Source organism: Quercus lobata, chromosome 1, assembly GCF_001633185.2.
Source record: "Quercus lobata isolate SW786 chromosome 1, ValleyOak3.0 Primary Assembly, whole genome shotgun sequence".
Classification (NCBI taxonomy): Eukaryota; Viridiplantae; Streptophyta; class Magnoliopsida; order Fagales; family Fagaceae; genus Quercus; species Quercus lobata.
This window is the reverse complement of record NC_044904.1, coordinates 38,459,633-38,480,027: the sequence shown is the minus strand read 5'-3', so window position 1 is coordinate 38,480,027 and position 20,395 is coordinate 38,459,633. Positions and strand designations below refer to the sequence as shown.

Sequence of the window (20,395 nt, the reverse complement as noted above, 5' to 3'; positions counted from 1 at the left end):
ACCAATCGAAACCAAACGTCCACGGCATAAAGGACCAGTAACATCTATTGAAACTCTAACCCGAATGAAATTTCCTCCCTCTGATTCCCTCGGATTGGCAGTAGGTATGACCCTTCCCAGCACCTCACAAATCTTCTTCGCTGCCCTCACATTCATAAACTTAATCGAGAGGCCATGTACTTGCACCTAAAAGGAAGTCCTATCCAGCTTGAGTTTGTCAATCGAGGAATTAGTATCGTATCCCTCCATGACTACTAGATGTTTGTCAAAAGTCCATGGTTCACTTTGTAGCACTCTGTCCACCTCCATTTTGTTATCAAACACAAACAATACTCTGTGGTCCCCCAAGTGACGTACCCTGAATCCATTTTTTGAACACCAAAGTGGAATGAAGGATTTTGCAATAGCATCAATGTTCATTTGTGAGGAATTTTGAAGCAATGCTGAACTCTGGAGAGCTCAATTCCTCATTCAGGCAACAACTTGGACCTTCTTTTTTTGATAAAGTAAGTCGGTTCCAATTTGAGGTCAGATCATCCATGGTGATGAGAAAGTTACCCCAAACCACAAATGGATACAAAGCTTCACTGTTTCCCAGTACCCCCGGAAAAAAACCCAACAAGCCTTAGGATAACTTTGTTATCCCAAGGAGTACTATTGCTCCTTTCTAAGAAAGGGACCTCTATTCTACTATATAAGGAAAACTAGTTGGAGAGCTTTCCTAGGTACAGAGAAACCTCTTATGAAATCAAGTTTGGATGGATTTTGAGCTTGATTGGTTAAAATGTGATACTTTTTCTATATACAAGTACTAATATGAGTGCTCTTAATTACTCACTTTTGTCATTATTATTCAACGTAGAACTTCGGTAGGTAATTCACTTATACGTGTATGTACACCCAATGGTTTTGAACATGCATCAGTGGTTTTCATAAAAATCTGTTTGAATACTCGCATGAAAATCCATTTTTGTAAGAATGTTCAGCTAATATTGGGCTACAATGTTCTTCTGCTGCAACTTTAATTTGTAATATACAACATGAACATCAGTTTAGGCAGATCTCATTTCAAATCGCATGAGAAGTCTTACATGTTTGTATTGGTTTCCCTTCTTATCATTTAATGGAACTACTCGGATACCGTTTCTCAACTCTGATATGGGTAGACATGTTTGGCCCCCGAAGTCAGGTACCCCTGTTGTGTCATACTCCAGAGCTTCAATCCGGAGAACAGCTAATTCAGGAACCCTCAGTGAGAACTCAAAGCTCTGATCCCATACTGGTAGCCATTCATCCTCAATTGCTCTCGTTTTTTTCCTGTCTTCATCTGCTGGGACTCCAGCAATTGCAACCTGTGAGAAAATTAGTTAGTCAATACATTTATTTCATTTTCATGTTCCAAGATCACCAAGACAGTCAGGTAATGATGAACACTAAGATTAACATAAGAAGATTTTTATTGGCACTAAATTCTTTTAGTAGACATCAGCGGATCTCGGATTTTCTACTAGTAGATATATTATTATTCTTTTATGATTGTGCTAAGAATAATACTACCGACACAACAAATTTCAATTTTATATTCTTTACATATGAAATAGCAGATTATGATTAGTATAAAATCATAGCTGCACCTTTAAAAACGGTAAGTCCTTAACAAGTTATTCATAAGCTAAATAAGTTGATCCATAAACTGAATGGCAAACAGGTAGTTACTTTAACAAAGAAGTCAGGTGGCGAAAATCGATCAAAGTGTGTGTGGCGGAATTCTCTACTCCACCCTTCTCCCATGTAGACAGTTACCTGGTTGTTACCATGAAGATAATTTAGATGAGCAAAGCTATTAAAGAAAAGGAAGGACACACCAAATACAGTAAAAGTACTGCCTAAACAACACACCCTCAGAAATTTTTGAACTGGTGGCGGTGCACTAGGATTAAAAACCCTATTATTTGGATCTCCTACACGCAACAAAAAGTCAGGCTTTTTCACATAACCGCAACCACCATTGGCTCTGAACATGCCTTTCATAATCCAAAGGAACTTCGCATGTCCCTGTCGAGAAAAAGTTGGTAAAAGAGCACAGGCAAGCATTTCTACATGTAAGTATGGGACATATCTAGGCTTAAAGAAATGAAGAATGGAAAATTAATTGAATTTATACAATATGAAATGAGCAATTGATCTGTAATCAGTTAATAATTGATTATAGCAGAATAGTGTAAAACTTGTCCTGGCAAATTGTTTTATGTTATTATTTCTTCTGGGAAGTTCAAACCCCTTTGCAGCTCAAAGGCACAAATTCACATTACTATATTGTTAAAAAGGTTGACTGTACCAATATGGTCTTATGAGCAATTTCCATATCATGGAGTAGTAATACTAAGTTAGTTCTGGACTCGTGGTATTTAGACTGGCTAATGCAGACATCTGTGGCATGCTGATCAGCTGTTCATGATCTCCTAGGACATAAGAGAACTGTAAAATTATCCCTATAAATGTCCTCTTAGAACTAAATTACTTAGTTTCATGCCCTGACCAATCATCAAATCATATCTTCAAGCTAAGGTGATTGGATGTACAGAATGGTGAGTCCTTTATTGAATGTCATAATGGGCCTAGAGAAGAGGTCTAGAAAAATGCCCGACACAATCCAGTTTCAATTTCATAAAACTAAATGCAACACTCTATATACATCAAGCTAATTTTTTGAAGCGAGGTGTACCCTATCTTGGAAAGTATGAAACCATATATGGCTGTAGGTGTATGATTGATTATATATACAACTTCTATAGTAAATGTAAATGGATACTATGTCTTAAGAAGAAGTCTAACCTGCATATTAAGTGCAACCATTTGAGCTCCATGCGTCCATCCGAGCATAGGATCATAATTAGATGAGTCCAAGCGCATACCTTTAGGGTACACCCTGAGCAAGTTTCTTTGGGTAAACCTAAAGAAGAAAATCACAAGATTTTATAATGGATCATCATCATATCATTAAGATGGTATAAAATAGTAGTATTCTACCCCTAGGTCATAGCAGGCCAGGTTAATTCAATTTGAGGCCTAAGGCTATTAGGCTTTTTTAATAATTAAATATCACATTAATAATATTTAATTTATTTCCATCAATTTAGTTAAGGTTGTATATTATAATTTCTAAAAAAATTATAATTAATTGTTTTTACTTTTTGTTACGATGCTAGTGTCTCATATAGATTAAGTGTAAGTTTAACAATGTGTATATAAGTTCTTGGACATCCTCTCCTTACAAGCCAACTTTTAAGAGTGAGTTATACCTATGTGTTTGTATCACTTTTAATATGATTAATTAATTCACTTGAGTGAAAATGATGATTACTTTTTGCCATTGGTGACAAAACAATTTATAAGACCATTATACTAAAATTCATAGTATTTCTAGTAAAGACAAAATTTATGTACAGTATCTTAGGTGTCATTCTTTATGTTCCCCTCTTAAGATTCTGTCAAGTGGCTACTTAATTTAAAAAAATATACTTCTATTCATGAAAAAAAAGCCACATGGTAGAATTTTAAGAGAGGAACCTAAAAAACAGCAACTAAGTACTGTACCTAAGTCTTGCTCTTCTAGTAATATTTAAAATTTTGTGTCTTTTAATACATATTTTAAAAAAAAATTAAGAAAAAAATCACTTATTGCCCCAACATTTGGGGTCCTTTCTCTTGTAAGGGTCCCTAGGCCATGGTCTAAGTGGACTAATCCTAGGGCCAGCCCTAGATAAAGGATCCTTATGCACACAACCACGCGTTAGAAAGATTCTTAGGCGTTAGTAGTTAGTACCCTAGACTGTATTGTACTTAATTTCCATTTGTTAAAGATATTAAGATCCAAGAGACTCAAAGCACATGTACTAACAGAGCAAAAAAAAAAAAAAAAAAAACTAACATACATTAATTCATTGTTAAAGAGCACTTCAATAGTAAAGATATAGCATTTATGGACTCTCTATAGTGGATGTAGATGGTTAGGCCGAACCATGATAAATTCTTTATTTTGTTTATTTTTCTTTTTTCTTTTCTTTCAATCACTCAATAACTTATTAAAGCCAATAGATCTAAGCCTTTAATTCTTTCTTAGAAAATTAAAACTCATCTACCAGCCAAGAGATACAATTACTTAAGATGTCGTGATTTCAGAAGAAGAAGGAGGTTGGATTTCCAAATAACTTCAAAGTTTCAAACTGGTGCCAATTTAAATAATAATAATAATAATCAATTTAATATTATTTTAAAAATTTTGTCCCCATATTTGGTATGCTCTATGTCTCTCCTTGTTTTGGTCTACGAATGGAACCTCCTTCATCACAATAGAATAGACTCATGGTCACCAAACCATCGTGCTCACATAAGTGTAAAGTGCTAGAAATCTATACGCATATGGCAGAGTTAGGATTTCAATTTAAGGGAAGAAAGATTAAAAGACAAGATTGAAAGTAAAATTAATCCAAAAAATAGAAATTCAATATTAATAACAAAATAAATAAGCAATTATATGCTAATGTAATTGTCACTCACAAGCTAATATTAATGTAAACTTTAATTTATTTTTTATACCTAGTTTTAATTTACTCAAGTACCCTCGACGTATATAGTTAATGATAATTAAATTGAGAAATTAACTTAAGTTGAATGTATAAAGTTTAATCACGTAGTTTGATGATTTCTTCAAATAAATAAATAAATAAATACAAAAGTGTTAAGGGCAATATACCTTCAAACTTGTATACGTATCTCAACTTTTCTTCCTCTATTAATCTAAGTAGTTAAAATTTTGGATTATAGCAAAAATTCAAAGTTTGAAACTATGAAAATGTGAAGAGATGGAAGAGAGAGATTAGTAGATGCTCTAAGGTTTCTTTTAGCAATAAGTAAGGTTTCTTTTAATTGTAAATAGTAGACAGTAAAATAGTGTCAATGGTAATATTAAATAAAAATAAATAAAAACTTGATAACTTAAAAGTCGTAAAATTTATTGTGAAAAATATTATGTACTGTTTTAATGGTATACTTCTACTAACGTGTACAAAGGCATAAAAGGTCTTTATTTATTTATTTATTTTTTTTTAATAATTGTGGGACCTACTATCCAATCTTGATTCCTGAGTCCTTGACAGAGCATCCCCAATAAGGTTGCTAAATTGACTAAAAAGTCAATTTAGCAACCAATACTCTCAAAATGTATTGTACAGCAAAGAAGGTAAATTATAAAAAAAAAAAAAAAAAAAAAAATTGAGTATTAGCTACTATGAGCTATAGATAGCAGCTCATTGTAGCTTAAAATTTAAAAAGCAAAATTAATTTTTTAATGTGTGGTGTTAAAAAAATAGTATTTTAATGTGTTGATGGTTGTAATTGTTATTTATTGTATTGTTTATATTATTTTGATGCGTTGAATGTTAAAATAAAACTTTTGATGTTAATTTTATTATAAAGTGGGATGTTAAAATAGATAAAGTAATGTTTTAAGTTGCTAAAAGCTATATTTTTTAACTTTCTTACTATGATTGCTCTTACCATGGGGAGAGCGAATATGTGATAAAGTAAATAGATGAAAATAGTATTGGTTTTTTTTTTTTTTTTTTTTTTTGGGGGTGCTTTTGAGAAGCTTCATGTTAGTGCAATGTGTGAACTACTTTAAACCATGATAAAAGACCATTATTATAAGCTCAAGGGGGGTAATTTCCCCCTCTCGCCTCCCTGGTTCCGCCCCTATCTCCAACAAATTAGATCCAGTTTTCATTATCTTACCCAAACCAAACCACCAAAACTTCAATTGGCACAATCGGGCTCATCCATTTGATGCAACAACAAGGACTCGTGTGAGTCCAACTTGGGCATATTTAATCAATTTGATAATTACTACTATGAGGGAATGAAGATTTGAACCTAATTCTTCTAATAAAGAAGAACGTGTTATTTCACTGAATTGTTAGGCTTTTAGTGCAACTTGGGCTTCTAGCTTAGTAAAGGTTTGGAGGAAACCTATACTCATGCTCAAACTCAATGCTCTAAGTAATTTTTTTTTTAATAATAATAATACAAAAAAGGTGTCATAGCATGGCATCACAAGGTGCTGCCACATCAACCCTAGATATACTACCAATCATGATAGTGGACTTGGCTCTGCCACATGTTGACATAGGAGTTTACCATATCAACCAGATATTAGTGTCATGTCACCTACCATGTCATCAACATGTAAGTATAAATACCACACCAACTACCATGTCAATATCTTGCAGGCCCATGTGTCACATCTCTAGGCCACATTTGTTCATATCTGCCAACATCTTGAATCACCATGTGATTGTGATTACTCTTGAGTCTTCTGAGGGAAGATGTGTCCTACAAACCACTTAGCACCATGGTCTACACATGATGTTTCCATTTGTTGATGTATATTATAGAAATTGGTGTCATCCATCATCATCAATTATGGTCATTCACTACAATTGACATCTGTCTTGCGCTTTTCTAGCTTGGTCACAATATACATTCAAAACCTTATAAGCTCAAGGTTTTATCTTAAGTTTGAGAGAAAGTGTTCGAGATATATTTACCTAAGTAGCACAAACCTATTGTGAGCCCATGTTCTAATAGATAAAAGTAAACTAACCTTACATTAGTCTAGGGTTAAACTAGAGTTCTCTACCATATAAACATTAAGTTCATTGTAAAAGAACTCTTCAATAGCAAAGATATTGGAGTCAAGGACTTTCTCCTGAGGACATAAGTTATCAAGCCAAACGACGTTAAATTCTTACTTCGACACTTTAATTCTCATTTCTTTTTTCAACCACAACTTTAACACCATTAATCTTGATTGCCATTATCACAAAAAAAAAATGAAAAAGCAAGTTTGGTTTTGGAAACGATTCTTTCCAATATGAATCCTTCAATGTTTAGTCAAATGTGAAACATTTAAGTGTTAAAAAATCTAATGGCCATATAAAAAACCATGTAAACCACATAAAATCAAATAAATGCCACATATTAAAAGGAGTTAGAGGATTTGATTTTGAATAGGAAGAGATCTTACATGTGTAGTTTTATGACCTAGAAAAGTACCCATGTCTTTGCACACACGTGTGCGCGCTTACACACACATATATAAATATATAGAGAGAGAGAGAGAGGGGAGGCTGTTTCGACAGTATTTTACAGAAATATTTAGTCACCTGATAATAGCAGCTCCATGTGTTTTTACTGCATTTTCAAGCTCTTGCTCGCTCAAGCTGAGACGTCTAACTGTATTAGTATCAATCAAACAGTCATCTATTCCACCTTTGGGCTTTCCTGCATGAATGGCAATTAAACTCCTGTATTCAGGGAAAATTTGGTCTTCATCCTCATCAAGCAGCACCTGCTGACAATAAGTGGGTAGAGGGCAATTAAATAATTAATTATTTGTGCAATAATTGCATATATGGTGGCTAAGCTAACTTAGCGTACTCCATTTCATTTGCACCTTGTCAGTCGCTCCAAGTTTCTTTTTGTATGTGTTTTGAGTTTGTTCCTCATCAGAAGATCCCTGCTTTTGTGAATCTTCTATTTCCATTGAACTCTCATCATCAAGGTATTCCTTTGGTGGCTTAGTTGATATCACAATTTTTCTCTTCAAAGATCCCGGTGAAGGGAACACCTCTAAATTTTCTGCATCATTGCGATATAGCATTTCTCCAAATGTTTTAGTGACCATCTACAAGAAAAAAACATGAGCAGTCATGAAAAATCGTTTCTTTAATTAAACCTTAAGAATGGAAAAGTTATTTTACTCACCTTGGCTACTTTATCTTGGAGAGTTTGTTTTAAGTGGTCTTCAAAAGTAATCACAACAGGATATTCAGAGGCCGAAAATGCATTTTCCTTAATAGCATGCAAACATTTGATGAGGTCCACAGGACGAGTCAGAGTCCTACAGTTTTAAAGAAAATCAATTAATTGAAGTAGAAGGGTACCTTTTTCATCTATCTAAGATGTGAACCATGTGAAAAGAATAAGTTGGATGCATTTGAAGATAAACTTCTCAAGGGAAAAGATCTTATAGGCATGGTTTTATTTTTCTCAAACATCATGTCATTCAGGCTTCTTACTACTATTTTTGTATTTGATCTTTGCTATCAAATGGTAGACAACTTTCTAGGAATGGATGATCTTGCTTGCCTTGCATTCTTTAATTTTTTTTACCAAAAAAGAAAAAGAAAAAGAAAAGTTGCATTGTGATATCTTGAATGTTTGCTTGGTGAATTTTGGGTTTATAAAGTGATTACAAAGAATTCCAATTACAACTAACCATTTTGGGTAGATGTCACTATACTTTTTTCTTGGGTCATAACAAATGGTATTAGAGGACATTCTCTAAATTCCAAACATCTAGAGATGTAATTATAAATTTACCCTCTTTTATCTAGAGGAGGTTTAGAAAGTCCATGCAGAAGCTAAACAAGAGTTTGCAAATTGTAAATTGCAAAAAGAATTTGGCTAGTATCACTGTATCACCAACAAAACGAAGCAGTTAGTAAAATTAAAGCAACTCTAGATAACACCAAGTTAAAGTTGGGCACTACTTCAAATAAAAACTAAAACATCATACCCTCCGTGACGAACTTCAACATCATTTTTCTTCGAGTTTGGCCATAAATCCAATTCAATTACTCTTACACCTCTTTTTAGTGCGTCTACGATGGGGCCGGTACTACTGTCACTGCTGACTTGATTACCAGTTAAGTAGGAGTTATGGCTTGTGTATAAGAAATAATGAGCCAGTGGAGCACTCATGTCGTGGTGCACCTGCATATAAAAATAGTCTTATCTTAGATAAGGTAAAAAAATGAACTTTGAAGTTGTTCTAACTTAAGTTTCTCTAATTCATTTCTAAAAAAATAAAAAAGAAGAAGAAATAGTTTTCTAATTCAACCAACTAGTTACATTTATCAATATGACACATGGTTGAAATACATTGTGTTTAGGGAAGGAGAACATTGTTTATATTACTTTGGTCATTACAATCACATATTTGAATTTAATTAAGGATAAGATACAAGCACCTAAAAAACTATACCTAAATTTTGTACTATTTCGTTTTGGTTTTTCCTAAAAACTCTTGCAAGCAACTAGACATTTTCTTGTCTCTCTTTTTTCCCATGTTGAATGACATGTAACATCACTTTATTTTTTGGATGGACCGAACATTTAAGAACATTGCCCAATATAGGCCGTAAAAACATAGTCAGATCCAATTTAATATAAGGCCAGCAACAATATGGCCGATGTTACAAGCAATGACCCAAAAAGAGATGAATCGTAAAAGACTTTGGTCATGGGACAACAAAGAAAGAAAAAGTCTGATTCCGGCCGAAAAAGAAAAAGAATCTGACCAAGAAAAAGATACTTTGGATAGTGATGCATACACAATTTTTGGGGAGGAGAAAAGAAAAACTTAAATAAAAAAAATAAAAGAATTTGGTTGCTTTTAATGAATCACTTGGGTCCATAGTGAGAATAAAAAATTAAACAAAAGATAAGTTTGGATTTGATTGAGGAAATCCTAAATTCTAGAAACCAATTTAGATCCAACTTGGATTAAAATTCTCTCTGATGATTTATTAAAAATAACTTCAGCTATTTAAATACAACAAAGTAACGTTAAAAACCTGAAATAGTGAAGCACTTCTCCTAAACTTATGGTCACAATAATTGTGCTTCTAAAACCAAGAACACCACTAACACTAACAATACAATCCAAATACAACTCAATTAACAACTTCCTATAGCTATAAACATAGTAATTCCCTACAAACATGAAATACCTAATGAGAAATCCCAATATTTTTATAGCACTCTCACAACAAATTATAAGTGTTAGGTTGTTGCTAGTGGTTAAAAAAAGTAAGTTTAGTGGTGTGTTCAAATTACAATTAATAACAACCTACTGCTTAGGATTTGTTATGAAAAATATTATAGACGTAACACTTTTCATAACTAATAAATAAAAGAAATATTATATTTACAACATATTCATAACAAATCTTAAGTGATACGTTGTTATTTACTATTATTAATAAATAAGATAATAATTTCAATAATAAATTTAAATTAAATCAAGTAGAAGTTTATCACCTAAAATTTGTTTTATAAATATTACGTACGTACCACTTTCTATCAAATTAATGGGTACGTAACAGATGGCAGACTTTATATTCAATTGTACAAATAATTGCCGGGCCAACTGCACAATTATGTAGACAAGATTCATAAACCAGGCATTCCCTTAAAAAAAAAAAAAAAAAAAAAAAAAAAAGGTAAATTTCATTAACTATCCCTGAGATTTGAACAAATAGCAAGTAAGTTCAAAACTTTTTAAACCTATCCAATTTAGTCCTAAACTCCCTTTTCTCTCTCCTCTCTTATCTGCCGTTCCTCTCTATGAAACTGACCCACCACAACACACAGTATCATCTAGACCAAAAAATAAAACCCACCACAACACATATCATCCCTAAGCCCTTTCATATATTCCACTGGATCACACATTTGATGAGCTACGTCGTCCATCAGGTCCTCTACACCACTCCACCGAGCCAAACACCGCGGTGACATTCTTGAAGGCAAGTAAGAAGGGCTTGAGGGCGATTTCAATGGTGTCGTCAGCGTGGCGTGGAGAGCCACGGAAGGTGTTTGATAAATTGACAATTGCTCACTGGAAGAAGCTACAGAGGGAGGAACGGTGATCGGCGATGGTCTCAGCGAGGTTGTTGGGCAAGAGTTGCTTGCCAGTTGCCACCACGATCTGCGTTGAATCTTGGTTTCTATACTCTATGGTTGAGGATTGGCTTGGGTATTTGTTGTGTTTGGTTGCTGGGTTTGATTTGGTATTTCTCTATGGGTTGGTTTTCTTTTTTCTTTTTGAAATGGTGGTGGTGGTTGTCTGTTTGGGGGTCTCGTTGATGATGGGTTTAGGTTTGAGAAGAGTTGCGTTTTGATGAAATTTCTGGGTGTGGGTTTATGAATGGTGTGTGTTTGTGTATTTCCTGTTTATGTGAACATTTCAAACCTGGTCTCTCTTCTACTTGGATGCTGTTTGTGTTTGAATTTAGTGAGTGTCCTTTCAAATCTGCATTGTTGGGTGGCTGAAATTGTTTTAGTGTGGTTTGCTTTGGCAGTGGGTTTTTGGATTGTTTTGATTTGGGTGGTTGTGAGCGTGGGTCTGCGATGATTTGAGTTCTAATTTGTGGTTGTTTGTGGTGGTTGGCTTTGTTGCAATGGTGGTGAGGTGGTGGTTGTGGTCTCAACTAGTAGATTTGTGGGCTGTGGTGGGTTTTGTTTTTTGGTCTGAGTTAGAATGAGAGAGGGGCAAGAAGAAGCGACAAAGGAGAGAGAAGAGTCAAGAGTGGTTAACGTTCTTAAAGCCAATTTAGGACCAAATTTTGCTCAGGACTAAGTTGGTTAGTTTTTAAAAAGTTTTGGACCTGCTTAGTATTTGCCCAAACCACAGGGATAATTAATGAAATTTAACCAAAATATAAAAACCTACCTAGCAAGTCAAGATAGAAACAGACAAGGAATAGCGAAATTAGATACTAATAAGGCTGGTGATATCAAATTTTTCACAATATTCTTTATATACATGGTAAGATTTCAAATGGCATAAGTTCTTATAATTACTCTTATCATCATATTAAGACATTAATTAATATGTAAAAATAGTTCCAAAAAAGAAAAAGAAAAAGAAAATAAACTTTACTAGTTGAATTTTCTTATTATAATTAGTATACAATAAAAATAATGTTAATGATAAGTCTATATATATATGAAAGTGATATTATCTCATGCATGACTTATCACCCTAGCAAGTAAAAAAGAAAATATTAAAATTTTTGTGTCTATAGCATCACCTATATAATAAGAGAGGTAGAGGTGCTACGTTCATAATATTTTTACAACAAATCATAAGTTATTAGTTGTTATTGGTTCAAATTTGAACTTAGCACTAAGATTACTTTTTTGCCTTAACAACAACAACCAATAACAACCTGCCACTTAAGATTTATTGTAAAAATATTGTATACATATCATTTTTCATATAATAATATTCATGCACATATAAAAATGATATATAATAATTTAGATCTTCTACTGCTTATAAACATGAAAATATATAACTACAGAAGATTACCCCAAGAGGACGGAGAGGGCCATTTTGATCGTCACTCAGAAGATATCGGATAAAAATATCCAGAGTAAGACCCTTCCTTGGCAAGAATTTGAGAAGCTTGTGGGTGCTGTTGAAGATGGCCTGAGCACTGTCCTTGCTGGCATTTTGTTCTCCTTGAACCTCAATGAGGAACCTGTGCAGGTGATCAACGGTCATGATGTCATTTTCCGAATATTGTTGAAATAGGATCTTCATACTTTCCGGAGGTTCAGCCTCCCTGAGCTTGAACATTCTCTTGAAACAGAAGCAGAACTTGAAATGCTGCTTATAAGCCATTTTTTACACAAGAGACGGGATTGAAACTTGTGGTTGTTGATGTTTCTAATGGCCTCTGTTACTCCCTTGCGCTATGTTTATATTGTGAGAGAGAGGAAGAGAGAGAGAGAGAAAAGTTTATAATGCTTCTTGTTTCTGTGTAATATCTGTGGAGTGAAAACTTGGGTACTTCTCAAGAATGGCGTCTGGGCAAAGTGAGAATATGTTCTCATGTAAATTGATATGTAATAAGGAAGGTAAAACAGTATACATTCCTTACTCCTTTTTGTAACCAAAGCAAGAAACACGCTATTATAATATTCAATGTAACCAAAGCAATCGGTATCTCTATGAGAATCAAACTATTCTAACGCTCTTATAATAATCATTATATCTACAGGAAACATGTAACTTCTTACACGCATCTTTCATCTATATTGTTGTTGTTGAATTACATTAATAGACATTAATAAAAAATGTGTCTTAGTATGATAATAAAGAGTAATTATTAAAAATAACTTCATAGATTGAAATGTTGAAACTACTTTTTTTTTAAAAAAAATTACATTAGTAAATGTGATAATTGAATGTGACATTACAATGGTGTGTAAAAGAAGTATGTAAAGAAAGTGTGTAAATAAAACTGATACTTATCTCTTTCTTTTCTCTGGATAATAAGGAAGAGATTGCTTGTGTTGGGTTTGTGCCGTAAAGAAAGCAGAATACAAGGTTGGGAATGGTGGGGCAGGGACAGTAAACACCCACCTCTAATTCAAGAAAATAAGAACCCAAGTTGCGAAAAGTAAGCTTCAAATTGAGAAGAATAAAAACTCCCACCATAATTCAATGGCCCCATATGCCCCCTTGCCCCTTGCTTTCTTTCTCTTTCACCAATCACCATACAGAAGACATCTGAAAAAGTTGGATAGCGGCAAAGTTGAATTCAATTCCATTCTAAAAAAGAGAAAATGAACGGCTTCTCCTGGTTCGACTTTTTGTCTGTACTCCATTTGATAATTGTGCCAGTAAATGTATCAACAATCACAAAGTGGGGTGTGAATATCAGTATGACATGAATATTGCCCCTTAGAGCATTTACATAACAATATGCAAAAAAATAAAAAAAAACTTAATTTTACACTATTCCAAAAGCAGCTACATTAGTCAAGTTAAAAATGTATAAATTTGCTAAATTGCTAATATTAGCTGTCTTTCATTATATTAATTTTTTTTCTCTCACCTCTTGCTCTCATCGGATCCCCTCTCTCTCTCTCTCTCTCTCTCTCTCTCTCTCTATGAAGATAATAATAAAAAATGAATGAAAAATAATTATTTAAATAAAAAGTAGGATGTATAATAGATAATATGATATGTGTGTTTTTGAAAAGTGATTGCGTAAAATAGAAAAAGTAAGTTTTTATACTAAAATAAAATAATAAAAAAATTGCATGAGCTGATGCAAATACTTGTTAGAGTGGTGTTGGAAAAAAAGGAGGAAGAAATGATAATGATAAAAGAAAGAATAGATAAATGATGAATTGAAGATGATGACATCATACACCCTAAAAGGAGGAATTGGAAATTCTTAGATACTAGCATTCATATTATTCATTACTTATGTATGGTTATACTAATTATTACTTATATATGGAAAGAGGTGACTACAATAGAACGAGGAAGGGATATTTTGATGGTGACACCTATTGAGGATACCTCCCTTGGACAAACTCATCATCTGAATATTCCAGACTCTTCTAGAATTGTACCACATACAATAAGAGAGTGCAAAACAGTGTTATTTCTATATTGTCTCCCTAATACTCTTATAACATTCCCCTTCAAGTTGGAGCAGATATGTTATATAAGCTCAGTTTGGAACAAATAGAATCTAGTCTACTCCTACATAATGCCTTTGGAAAATGATAGCAATGGCTCCTCTTAGAATCTTGTTTCTCACAAAATGATAATCTATTTCAATGTGTTTGGTCCTTTCATGGAACACATGGTTGGACACAATGTGTATAATGACTTGATTATAGTGAGATAGGACATAGGAATTAGGATAAGGTACTATAAAGCAAAACTTTGGAAGAAAGTTTTGTAAAAGCAAGTTAGTTCTGTAGCAGTATGTGCCATCCCCTTGTTTTCTGCTTCTGCACTAGACCGAGCAACTATATTTGCTTCTTACATTTAATGTTGCATGCCAATATCCCATGATGGACCTTCTATTTGAAGATGATCTTGCCTAGTCTGCATTCTTAGATGACAGTCCTAAAATCAATCATTTCTTGTATATTGGAGAGGTGTTTACAATAGGATGGAGAACATTCTGATGGTATGTATAGCTAAAAATGAAACCTCACCAGGGACACCTTATAACTGGAATATTTCACTCTTTTTAGAAGAGTATCGTTCATACAACACAAGACTACAACATAATGTTCTCTCTATTTTGTCTCTCTTAACATTTTTAACATACAAATACATATGTACTACGATTTGATCCATTTGATCTTCGCATTTAAAAGTTCATGTATTGAATATTCCACCTGTGGTCGGAACCAGTCCCTATGTGCATAATTGTGAATAAGCACAAACATAAGACTTTCGACGCAATAGGTCATATATACAATTTTAATTGAAGAACCCAAAAATCAAGTGGATGCTTAAATCCACAAATCAATTATAGTGGTTAAGAATAACAGCTTTACAAGCACCACAAAGAGAGAGAGATTAAAACTTACATGACAATAACAATTAACAAAAAACATTGGATAGTGGGAGAAATCAACCAAAGTAAATACACAAAAAAGAAAACCTTGCTCAGATAAACTCAAATCGCATAAGTAGCCTCACTGAGTTGTACTTCTCTCCTTTACGGTTAAAAAGGGGGATTGCACGGATCCCTGGCCTTAATTCCCAAACTGGCAAACAATTTTGGCCAGCAAAATCATCATTCCTAGAAATGTCATGCTCATTAACTTCAACTCGAAGCAAAGCTAGTTCGGGAACAGTCAATGGAAATATAAATTCTTCATCCCAAACAGGAGACCAATCATCTTGTTTTGTCTTTGTTTCCTTCATTACCTTATCGGCTGGCACTCCTGCTATGCCAACCTGTTGTACAAAGTAGCTTTGATAAATTCATGCCAAGCAGAATATAGAAAAAATCCTCAGAGCCTAGAAACTACCGTGCATATTACATTTTGCATATTTGCAAGATTAAGGTTTGGGATTACTTTGGAATAATGATTTTCAACATCAAAATGTTACCATATTCTACAAATCATTAGAAAAAAATACCTTATGCAATAAATTGAAGATCATAGGAAACGGTAGATTAATATTTTATCATGCAGATAAGGCACACAAACTTACCCTCGTGTAAAAATCTGGGGGTGAAAACGAATCAAAGTGTCTTTGTGAAAAATCCGAATGCCACCCGTCTCCCATATAAACCTTCACCTGTCAGGTAACATGATGAGTCATGAGAAAAAAGAATAAGTTAGCTATCAAGAGAATGCAGAACTGGCTTTACTTTGACAATGTGCTCACCTTTAAAGTCTTCTTCACTTGCAATTTTGCTTTGGGATCAAACACTGAATTATCTGGACCCAATTTCATTAAAAAATCAGGCTTCTTCACATAACCACAACCTCCATTGGATCTAAACATCCCATGCATCAACCAAAGATATTTACCATATCCCTGCAATTGAACCAAAGTCAGCCTTACTAGGGAAATAAGAAATAGATCCAACAAGTACCAAACTATGTTATAACCACTGTTAGCATGTAACTTTTTCCCTCTTGGAATTATTTTGTCCTTGAGCGTTCCAACCACTTCAATGACTAACATATGATGCTAGTCATTTTAAAAGTGATCTCCTCCCTCCACCCATTTCTCTATTTTAAAATGGATCTTTTCATGAATTGAGTTAAAGTTTAGGTAAAACTTCAATTCCTTTAAAGTGGTTACTGCCACTCTTCATTAATGACATGACAAAATTACAGACAAGATACTAAGTGTATTCTGACAATTAAAGATGATCTTTAGATACAAGCATATGAGAGAAAAAAAAATTTCCCATCTGTTTACCTTAATCGTTCACATTAGGGAAATTCTGCTAACCAGAGAAGATTTGAGAATGGGGAAAGTGAGGAAAACCTTTACCAAGACACTTAAATGTCATAAGGAACAGAAAATTTCTTAAGAGGAATTTCAATTCATGATAAAACTCAATATCTTGCTCCAATCTAACCGCAGGCAACCTTTTCATTTTTCTTAATGCTTATAATAGTATAGCACAACATTAACAAACACGGAAGTGAGGAATGAAACAAAATTTAAACATCTAAACACATTTTTTTGATAGCAACATCTAAACACATTAAGCTAAAATGAACAGTAATAAAAACTTTGGTGCATCAAATTGTACCAGACCTGCATATTAAATGCAACCATTTGAGCTCCATGCATCCAACCAATTAGCGGGTTGTAGTTGGAGGAGTTAAGGCGAGTACCCTTTGGGTACACCCTTAAGATATTTCTTTGAGTAAATCTATAGATGGGAATTGAAAGCATCAGTGTCAATCAGTTAGAAAACTTGGTAGAAACTAAAAAAACTAGCAGAGATTGTCAAAATATTATTTCAAAAGTCTTGTGCTAGAAAATTGATTAGTACCTAATAACATCCGTTCCATGAGATGAAGTAGCCTTTTCAAGTGCTTGTTCACTCAAACTAAGGCGTCTAACTTTCTCAAGTTCAACTTTTAATGCCTCCTTTAGACCACCCTTGGGTTTTCCAGCATGAATAGCAATTAAACTCTTGTATGTACATACTCCTGGTAGACGTGATTCACAGTCATCATTATCCTCATCAGGACTTGAATCACTACCACTCTGCAAGCCAATAGAGCAAGATTTATAAAATTAAAAACCTAATAGGTGGGCTACTAGGCAGAAATGAAGTTCAGATGTGGTAAATTTCATTTTTTAGCACACCGTAACAACTTCTTGATCAGTTGTGAGGTCTGATGGTGCCTTAGCCCAAGCATCTTCATCAGAATCATTTTCTTCATGTGGCTTATTTCCCTTTTCACTTTTAGCTTTCAGGTATTCCTTTGGAGGTTTGGTTGAAATAATAATCCGATATTTCAGTTCTTCTGGCGAATGGAACTCTTTTAAACGTTCAGGTTGAGGATAAAACAACATATCTTCAAATGTTTGCGTGATCAGCTAAAACATAAAAATGCAATTGTTAGACTATGATTCTAAATAAGGAGGGTGGTTATAGTTAATAGAAGATATTGAAAAAATAACCTGGGCTACTTTAGCCTGGAGATCTGGGGTAAGGTGGTCTTCAAGAGTGATTATGACAGGGTATGGTGATGCAGAAAAGGCATGCTCTCTAATGGATTTCAAGCATTCAATAATTTCCACTGGAGTAGTCAGGGTCCTACATTTATAAATGCACTCTTTAAACAAAATCCAGGCATGATTTGAAATTATATAAGAAAAAATCCAAAAAAAAGAACAAGGAATGGAGTTAACTCAAATTTCAAGTAAATGCACTTAATCAAAGAAAAAAAAAATGAAAAGAACAGATAAAAGGCAAATGGTCATCGATTCTCTCATTTGCACATTATGTTAATATTATTGCAAGAAAGCTATGAACATGACTGGCTATTACTGGTCCCAAGTCTAGTTAGCAGTGGTAGCTGTTTTTAAATAGTATATAAGATTTCTTTAGATAATCAATTAAGAAAAGCAACCTTATATATATATATATATATATATATGCACTAGTATAAAGGATCTATTATGGCACCTTCATAGTTGGCCAGGGTAGGGATCAACTAAACCAAGATACTTGACAAGGATTTACAAACCATTTCTCAAAAACATAGAAGATTTCCATAAATTTCAACAGGCTTCTCAGTCTCCTCTAACCAATTTTAATGATGACTTTCTGAATCCTCCAACCCCAAGAAATGTACTCCTACATCTACTCTCTAAGGCTTCCCTAGGCCGAAATGACTTGAATGATAACTTTCAACCACCATGACTGCTTTAAAACTGCACTTAACTGGCTAAAACTGATCAAAGTGCAACCCATAATAATTGGAATCGGATACAAATTTACCAAGTTGAATCTCCAATGACAGTGTACATCCAAAATGTCAAATCATACGCCGTTCAGTTTCACTGTCAACCAATCTTGGAGAAAGAGAATGCATAATGGTTTAAAGGGAAACTCTTGTACAATTTTGACATCTCAGGGATAATCAAAAGTGACACAATCTAATAAATTCAGAGCTAGGATATAATTCACATACCATCCGTGGTAAACATGAACACCATGAGTCGTGTCATCACTTGGCCAGATATCAAGCTCCACTACTCTTACACCTCTCTTCAATGCCTTTATTATTGGGACAACACTACAGTCGCTATTGATTTGGTTACCAGTCAGGTATGAATTATGACCAGTATAGGTGAAATAATGAGACAATGGGGCAGTCATATCCTGGTAAACCTGAAAGGAAATATATATCAAGTGTCAAACAGTGATTGCCTTGATAAGAAGTTAAAACTAGTTCTGGATCTCATACTAAATAACAGGACTAAAGAACGGAAATTGGAAAGAAAAAGCCACGATGGTGTAACTTTATTGGTCTTTCTGTTGTTAAAGCAAGAGAAGGGATTGCATAGAATAAGACAAACTGAAGTACATCCTCACTTATAAATTATAATCCAAAACATCAACAACTTTATGTAAATTTTATTTCCTCATTTTCTGATTACACTGTACATTGAATTATGGCTTCTTTAAATGTCAAATACCCAAGCGGCTTCATTAAAAACACTAAATCTTAAATCTCAAATTCTTATCAAATTAAGTATCCTAACTCGTTATCTTATTAAAGGGCAATCTATAGCTATAAGCTTTTGCATCACATACACTCATAAGTTGCCGTCTGAATTTGGTCCTCAGAGCATACTCAAGTAGAAAATTGACTACAAACTGAATAAATCATTGAGACGCACTTCCCAAATTGCTTAAATTGAACTCTTCTATGTGACCACCTCTTCCTCATCAATGTCATGATCTCTTCCCTATATTTGGCAACTGAGAAAACAGAGGAAATCGTTTTCTTTTTCTTCCAAAAAAAAGTAATAAAGTTTGAAATTTTATTTATCAAGAATGGAAAACTTAACTATCCCATATGATCAAATTACTAAACTAATCTCTTTATATGACACATTTTCTCAAAATCCAAGTTCTTTTCCATCAACAACTCTAACCCAAATGAACAAAACAGAGAAACGAGAAGCAGAAATGATAAAAGAAGTAGTACCTGATCTCCAATAGGGGGATTAAGGTCAGGAGAGAACAAGTAACGGTTAAGATCATCAAGGGTGAGAGTGTATTTCTTGGTGTACTTGGTGCCAACAGGGTAGCGCTTTTGCAAGAGCTGCTCTACAATCTGGCCGGCGTCTGAGGTGGATGCGCCACTCTCGCCTTGAAACTCAACCAAGAAGCGAGTCAGCTGCTCCACCGTCATCTGGTTCCCACCTTCTGTGTACTTCTTAAAAGCTTCCTTCACTTCTTGTGGTGGACCTGTCTCTTTCACCTTGTATTTCCTCTTAAAACACATACAAATCCTATACGTCCCCATATCTATCTCCCTGACTCTGAAACTCAAAATAGGTCAAAGCCTGAGAGGTTTGTGAATGTGGTTGTGCTTTGTGAGACTAAAAATTTTATAGGAGTTTGGGTTTGAATGGAGTAGTTATGAACTGTCTGTGTCTGTAACTCTGTTTCTTTCTTTCTGGAGACTTTTTGTTTTCTTGTTAGATGTGTATCTTTAATATTGT

At 34.0% G+C, this 20,395-nt stretch overlaps 2 protein-coding genes across 3 annotated transcripts; both read right to left on the bottom strand.

The window, feature by feature from the left end:
- Positions 1-894: 894 nt before the first annotated feature.
- On the bottom strand, positions 895-12,946 carry LOC115989648 (phosphoinositide phospholipase C 2-like). The gene is made up of 9 exons (XM_031113451.1): positions 12,221-12,946; positions 8,639-8,835; positions 7,825-7,960; positions 7,514-7,744; positions 7,224-7,408; positions 2,836-2,953; positions 1,900-2,055; positions 1,717-1,803; positions 895-1,352 (listed from the first exon to the last, which is right to left on the bottom strand). Exons 1-9 carry the CDS (start codon positions 12,533-12,535, stop codon positions 1,053-1,055), a joined length of 1,725 nt encoding a protein of 574 aa, XP_030969311.1. The 5' UTR covers positions 12,536-12,946; the 3' UTR covers positions 895-1,052.
- A 2,218-nt stretch (positions 12,947-15,164) lies between these two features.
- On the bottom strand, positions 15,165-20,395 carry LOC115989630 (phosphoinositide phospholipase C 6-like). 2 transcript variants are annotated; one of them, XM_031113425.1, is made up of 9 exons: positions 19,876-20,395; positions 18,853-19,052; positions 17,837-17,972; positions 17,519-17,752; positions 17,199-17,416; positions 16,958-17,075; positions 16,070-16,222; positions 15,893-15,979; positions 15,165-15,631 (listed from the first exon to the last, which is right to left on the bottom strand). In XM_031113425.1, the coding sequence occupies exons 1-9, from the start codon at positions 20,194-20,196 to the stop codon at positions 15,338-15,340; spliced, it is 1,761 nt and encodes a 586-aa protein (XP_030969285.1). In that variant the 5' UTR covers positions 20,197-20,395; the 3' UTR covers positions 15,165-15,337. The 2 variants fall into 2 exon arrangements, with proteins under 2 accessions (XP_030969285.1, XP_030969294.1); XM_031113434.1 differs by lacking the exon at positions 19,876-20,395 and adding an exon at positions 19,479-19,618.

What these genes read in the sequence shown, in the direction of transcription:
- LOC115989648 (XM_031113451.1), bottom strand. Translation starts at nt 12,535, where the DNA reads ATGGCTTATAAGCAGCATTTCAAGTTCTGCTTCTGTTTCAAGAGAATG. An exon ending in GCCCTCTCCGTCCTCTTGGG is followed by an intron (nt 8,836 to 12,220) that starts GTAATCTTCTGT and finishes TTTTATATGCAG; the next exon opens with GTGCACCACGACATGAGTGC. An exon ending in CATGGAGCTGCTATTATCAG is followed by an intron (nt 2,954 to 7,223) that starts GTGACTAAATAT and finishes TTTCTTCTTTAG; the next exon opens with GTTTACCCAAAGAAACTTGC.
- LOC115989630 (XM_031113425.1), bottom strand. Translation starts at nt 20,196, where the DNA reads ATGGGGACGTATAGGATTTGTATGTGTTTTAAGAGGAAATACAAGGTG. An exon ending in CATGGAACGGATGTTATTAG is followed by an intron (nt 17,076 to 17,198) that starts GTACTAATCAAT and finishes TCCCATCTATAG; the next exon opens with ATTTACTCAAAGAAATATCT. An exon ending in AAGTGAAGAAGACTTTAAAG is followed by an intron (nt 15,980 to 16,069) that starts GTGAGCACATTG and finishes GTTACCTGACAG; the next exon opens with GTGAAGGTTTATATGGGAGA.